Below are 5930 nucleotides of genomic sequence, written 5' to 3' on the forward strand. Positions count from 1 at the left end.
AAATTCAACATTGATAACACTCAAATGAACCATTTATAAGAATAGTGTTCATATAGAAATAATCCATCGTCGAACAAAATATTATATACAAACAAAAATCAAAAGAAAGCTAAATAAATAAAATAAACTTTACACACAATTATATTGTTTATCGTAATATTCTAATAGTAAAACATAAAAAATAAATGGAAAATACTATCATAATACATTCTCAGTGGAATGACTTAAATCACACACACTAAGCTTATACTTTTAGGCTTAAAAGTGTTAAATACTTTGAGTTGACTAACATTTCCTAGTTTTAATATATTGCTTAATGTATGTTGCTACACTGAGAATACATTTCTAGGCTTAAAAGTGTTAAACACTTACAATTGACTAACATCCTCTGGACTTAATATGTTTCTTAGTGTGTGTGAAGGGGTTTAAATTTAAGGCTGGGCCTTCTTCAGCTATTAAGTTATTATATCACGGTAAGATTGAGTTTTATATCTTACAATAGAGGCTCCAAAGCATCACTAAATCTAAGAAATCCGCTACATTCATGAGTTTGAAAATCACTTTTCAAAACGAAAATCATGGTTTACTGTGTCATTACTATCATGTATTTTAAATCTTCAATACTTTGTAGGATCGAAAATAGTCTACCAACTAATGACAGAAAGGCCTGATATTCCATAAAAACAATATTATCGTCTTCCTCCTTGAATAATTATGTCATCTATTCGTGTGGGTGATATTCATTTCATCTTATTCTTTACTTGTTTATGTGATTGATGACAATAAGATCTAAACGCTTTGTAGACTACCGATACATCTTCAATGTTAGATTAGAGATTAAAACAATGAAAATCATCCGTGAAGAAACTTCAAACTGTTACTCGATTCATCTCCCTTTTACATGAACGAGAATCTAAATGTAAGAATATCAATTTACTAGAACCTCCCGTCAGCTGGAGAAAGCGGCCACAATTCTCTGCTTTTCTGTCTATCTACCGGAAAGAACCTCAGTGAGCAGCCTCTGATGAAACAGGCTTCTATCCATTTTTTATTTCATTCCATACACAACTAATATTCTCCACCAGCCTCGACTCGTCACTAAAACATATACAATCAATAATAAAACGAAACAAAACAAACCTAGGTAAGCATTACATGTATACGCAAAATTAAGAAATCAAGAAATGCAGAAGAAGATTCCTAGGAAACAGTTTAAGTGATGGACATGGTATTAAAAACTCACTCCTCGCTATTAATGATGTGACCCCGAATATATGAAGCATTGTGGAGCGCAGCTTTCCATTCCTGAAGCTTTTTTCTGGTGTATCTTCCCATATTTTCATGCCTGGAAAATGCATCAGCATAGGCTCCTTTTCCATATCGGACATCATCAGGCTGAACATGGTAGAAGACAGGAACTATTTTGGTGCGAGTTTTGAGCATATATGAAAGCTCTGCCAAACACCATGGGGATTGTGCATAATTCTGAGAAAATATAATTATATGAAGCGAAGCACTGCGCATTGCTGCTTCTATTTCTAAGGGCAAGAAGTCTCCCAATTTGAGCTCTCGTGAATCAAGAAACACCCTCAATCCCATGGCATTCAGGCTATCATAGAGAACGGTGGCGAACGTTTGTTTTACATCGATTCCACGATGATTAATAAAAACATCATAAGGCTGCCTTTTCATTCGCAGTGAAGATGTGGCTGAAGTAGATGGGGGTGGCGCAACTTCTTCAAAAGCATTTGTAGGCTGACCATTAGTTACAGGCATAGATAACACCGAATTGGCCGTACTAAAAGCAAAGGGAGAAGAAAAGAAAGGAAACCAGTTAACGATGGATAAACATAGGCGTTGTGGTTTGCGTTTAGCAGAATTTGAGGGACAAGGTTCGAGTCTTTGAATAGAATTGGCTAGCTCACTCTGGGGTTTATCCCCACAGGTAGATGCAGAAGTCGATGTCATCGACTGGATTAAAATTTGACCAGAAGAAATAAAGGAAGAAAATCAAGCAAAGTAGGACGCAGAAGCAGAAACATGCAATTAAATCAAACATAGGGGAATAAAAAAGGATTCAGGCTTGGGAGTGTTCTCGAGAACTACGCCTGATGGAAGGAGAGAGAGTAGCAAAGATTTATAACAGAGTGCTGTGCCATTGAAAAATGGTAGAAGCTTTTGATAGAGAAATAGTTTATTAACAAGTTGTGTCTATCCATTCGAAGCTAGATTTCCAATAATTTGCATAAAACACACGACATGATCGATGCAAACAATAGTTTATTGACAAGTTGTGCCTGATCATTCGAAACTAGATTTTCAATAATCTAGTTAAAACACCCAACATGGTCGATCCAAACGATAGTATATTAACAAGTAGTCTGAGCATTCCAAGTAATCTTGTCTGTAATTCGTACATAACAGACGATTGATCGATTCAAGCAATAAAACAAATCCTATTTTACACTTTACTTTGAAAACTATTTCTCTAATAGCAAAAATTTATAAAGAACCATTTATAATCAGTATCATACGATCAAGGTGCTATTAAAAGTGTAATATGTATAATTTTATAATTACATACGATAGGATATTTGACAATGTTTAAGAATTTTGTGAATGTATTAGATTAATGAAATTTTAATTATATTAGTAGTATTTTTTTAAAATTAATATTTTATTTGTCAATGTCTATGATTGTTTTTAAAGATATTTAAGACATATATATGTATATCATCATAATGTTTTTGTTACAATAACAATGTATTATTAATACTTTGTTTTAAAAATGTTCATCAAAACATAATATAACAAGTATTATATTATTATAGAAACATGAAAATAAAATTTACTAATATTTATCTATTAAAAATTATATTAATAAATTATCTTATAGTTAATTTGTTCAATATAAAAATATATTAATAAAAAATATATTTAAGTATAACAACACATAAAATTGAGAGAAATTGTTTTACTATGAATACCAAATGTGTCATACTACTTTAATATAATTACGATAATTTATAACTACTTTTTAGAAACAAAACAAATTTGTATTAGGTGTTTTTATTAAAGTTTAATTTAGAGACAAGTCCATAGTATAAGCTGTTAATATTTATTGGTTTCTAGTTGACAATATTATTCAAATGAGAATGGAGCTTGTATTTTCAAAGAATTAGATAGATAGTAATAAATTTTAAACCAACCCTTCCTATACTAGTTAGTAGTTTAATTATCAAAAAAAAAAAAAAAAAGTCAAGATGAGACAATTCTTTATTAACATTTCATGGCACACTTGAACATAATTATTAAATTTCAATCATACATAAAGATAAACATGACAATCTAGATCATATTCTTTACAGTACCAAGCATTCAATTAATTAAGCCAACTTTTACTAACAAAGTGCACACCAACATTAATTTGATATTAGTACTATGCAATTCAATACCTAAGACATTATATAAATGCATGATGTCTACCTAATAATTTACTATCCAATTTCTAATGTTCTAATTAGATAAAAGCACCATGGATATGATAGATATCCCACTAACAAAAAAAAGAAATTTAATCCTAATGTATTAAAGCACAAAAAAAATTAATAATAATAAATTACTTATATTTAGTAGAATTGAGAATTGGTGTTACAAAATGTAATATCTTAATAATTATTTAATATTTTTTTAGAATTATGAAAACATATCTTTATTTTTCTACGATATGGTTTTAAAAGTAATTCTAATCAACAATTTTATTTTGTTTAACTTTTTCACTAAGAATGATAGACCAGAAAGGTAAAACTAATAGAATAACCACCAAAAATAACATACACTTCTTTAAAACAAAATAATCATTTAGAATTTATGAAACTAATTCATAAACCCACCTTCGTACATTTATTGTCTATATGAATTTTACTATTTCAATAAGATCAATCCTAAATTAGCAGAGCTATCCCCTAATTTTTTTTCATATTTAAATACAAAATTTTCATTTATTGCCCTCCATTCTTTTCCCATCTCAACATAACACAAATTAAGATAATCTATTAGCATATCCTTTGAAAACGTTCATTTTATCACCGTTAAATCTGCAGAAAATTTCTATATCATGATGACAGGTAGCCAGCCACATTCACGTATAGATTCACATTAAAACTAGCATAAATGTTACGATATTTCGAATATGAAATGGCTCTTTAGTTTCGAACAATTGATAACACTTCTCAATAATAAATCTCCTTATAAAATTTGAATCTGTAGAAGTAGACATGATTAATTAAATAAATGAGACGTGAATGGCAGTCATATCTATATACAGTCAGGTATGAAATACGTTTGTCCTCCAGTGAATAATGAGAGTGATTATGTTGAGATGTTGTTATGCTGCATAGCGAAATTTTGCGGCATGTTATCTGATTTGATGCATTCCGAATAAGGTTTATAATTTAACGCAACGTCAGCTTAAAATCTAATTTACGTCATACAGATGATTTCAACTGACTTTTCCGTTTATTGCAGAAAACCGAAACAGAACAAACATAGCTTAAAATGACAAGTATTCCCAAAATTAAGAAACGAAGAAACGCAGGAGAGAATTTCTAAGAAAAGGAGTGCTGGACCAACATTTTATACTCACTTCTTGTTATCAATGGTCACTTCCTTCAGGATGCATTCTTGCATTATAAGCGTAGCTAAGGTGAATTGAATTATATCTTCTCGACATGAAACCTTTGTTATTAACTCCACAACAGACAACATTGTATACAGAGCAAACCAAAAGTTACGAATTAAGTGATAATGACCGATATTGTACACTCGTAAACGACATACAAATTACAGGCCTGCATAGATATTGTCAACAGAGCGTCCAGCGATACTTAGATTGTCTCGCCACATTGTACAGGCCTCTAGGTATACACGTCACAGTCTGTAGGCTTCGAGCTCACCCATATATGATGCCATGCAATATAAAAGACAATTAGTATTTCACCAACATACTTCATCATTAATTCCTCTGTCCATATTAACTAAATAATTATTTAATTATTTCATAATTTATTGTTTTCTCTGTACAATTAATTAAATAATTCTATTATTTAATTGACTCATTTTGATTTATTATAATTAAATATTTTTTTAATATATTTAATTAGTTAACACATCTTCCAAAGTCAAATAAAATTTCAAATAATTATTTAATTTTCTATCAAGAATAAATAAAATTAATATATTATTTATTAATTCTATGTATTTGATATCTTTTAATTCTTCCGCAACATCAAACCATGTGCTAATTTTAGGTCATACCCTATCTCAAATTTCCTTATCATTTGATCTTTCTAATTATTCTCCACCATTAGTCAAATGTTAAGTGAGGTATATAAATAAAGGCCTTCACTCATTCATTTCCCCGTAGACCACACTATTCACATGAAAGGTCGCATTATTATCAAGCATCCTATCATTTGCAAAGTATCAAGTATCAAGTTATCCTACCATCATTGTGCTATCGTGGTTATGCTACTTTGAAGTGAAACCCACATATCAAGCATTTAAACAAATATCAAGAAAAATAATGGAGAAAACTAAGGTCTTTGCTATGGTATTAGTGTTTATCATTTGATTCTACGCATAGATCATAGGCTTTATTGAGTGAGTGTGACCATGAGTTTGGATCTTGCATTGCATTTTCCATTTTATTTTGATTCATGTTTCTATTTTTCATAACAAACAATTTTACTATATAATTTATCTACAAATAGCCTAATAGTCATTTATTTAAAATGTGGGGTCATAAACAAGACACAAAACTTGATTGACATAGTGTAGGTGTAAATTTCATCATGAATTAGAACTACTTAAAACAATAAATTACTCAATTCATCACTCACATACAACACTCAAGCTAAAAGAAAATAGAA

The 5930-nt window shown here is 29.9% G+C and overlaps 1 protein-coding gene across 1 annotated transcript; it reads right to left on the reverse strand.

Moving 5' to 3' along the window:
• Window positions 1-1239: 1239 nt before the first annotated feature.
• On the reverse strand, window positions 1240-1968 carry LOC131056776 (probable 2' cyclic ADP-D-ribose synthase BdTIR). Its single transcript, XM_057991039.2, has one exon. It carries the CDS (start codon window positions 1966-1968, stop codon window positions 1240-1242), a length of 729 nt encoding a protein of 242 aa, XP_057847022.2.
• Window positions 1969-5930: the final 3962 nt, after the last annotated feature.

This window comes from Cryptomeria japonica, chromosome 7 (assembly GCF_030272615.1).
Source record: "Cryptomeria japonica chromosome 7, Sugi_1.0, whole genome shotgun sequence".
In the NCBI taxonomy this organism is placed as follows: Eukaryota; Viridiplantae; Streptophyta; class Pinopsida; order Cupressales; family Cupressaceae; genus Cryptomeria; species Cryptomeria japonica.

Excerpts from the sequence above, each read along its gene's own strand:
- LOC131056776 (XM_057991039.2), bottom strand. The coding sequence starts at position 1,968 with ATGACATCGACTTCTGCATCTACCTGTGGGGATAAACCCCAGAGTGAG.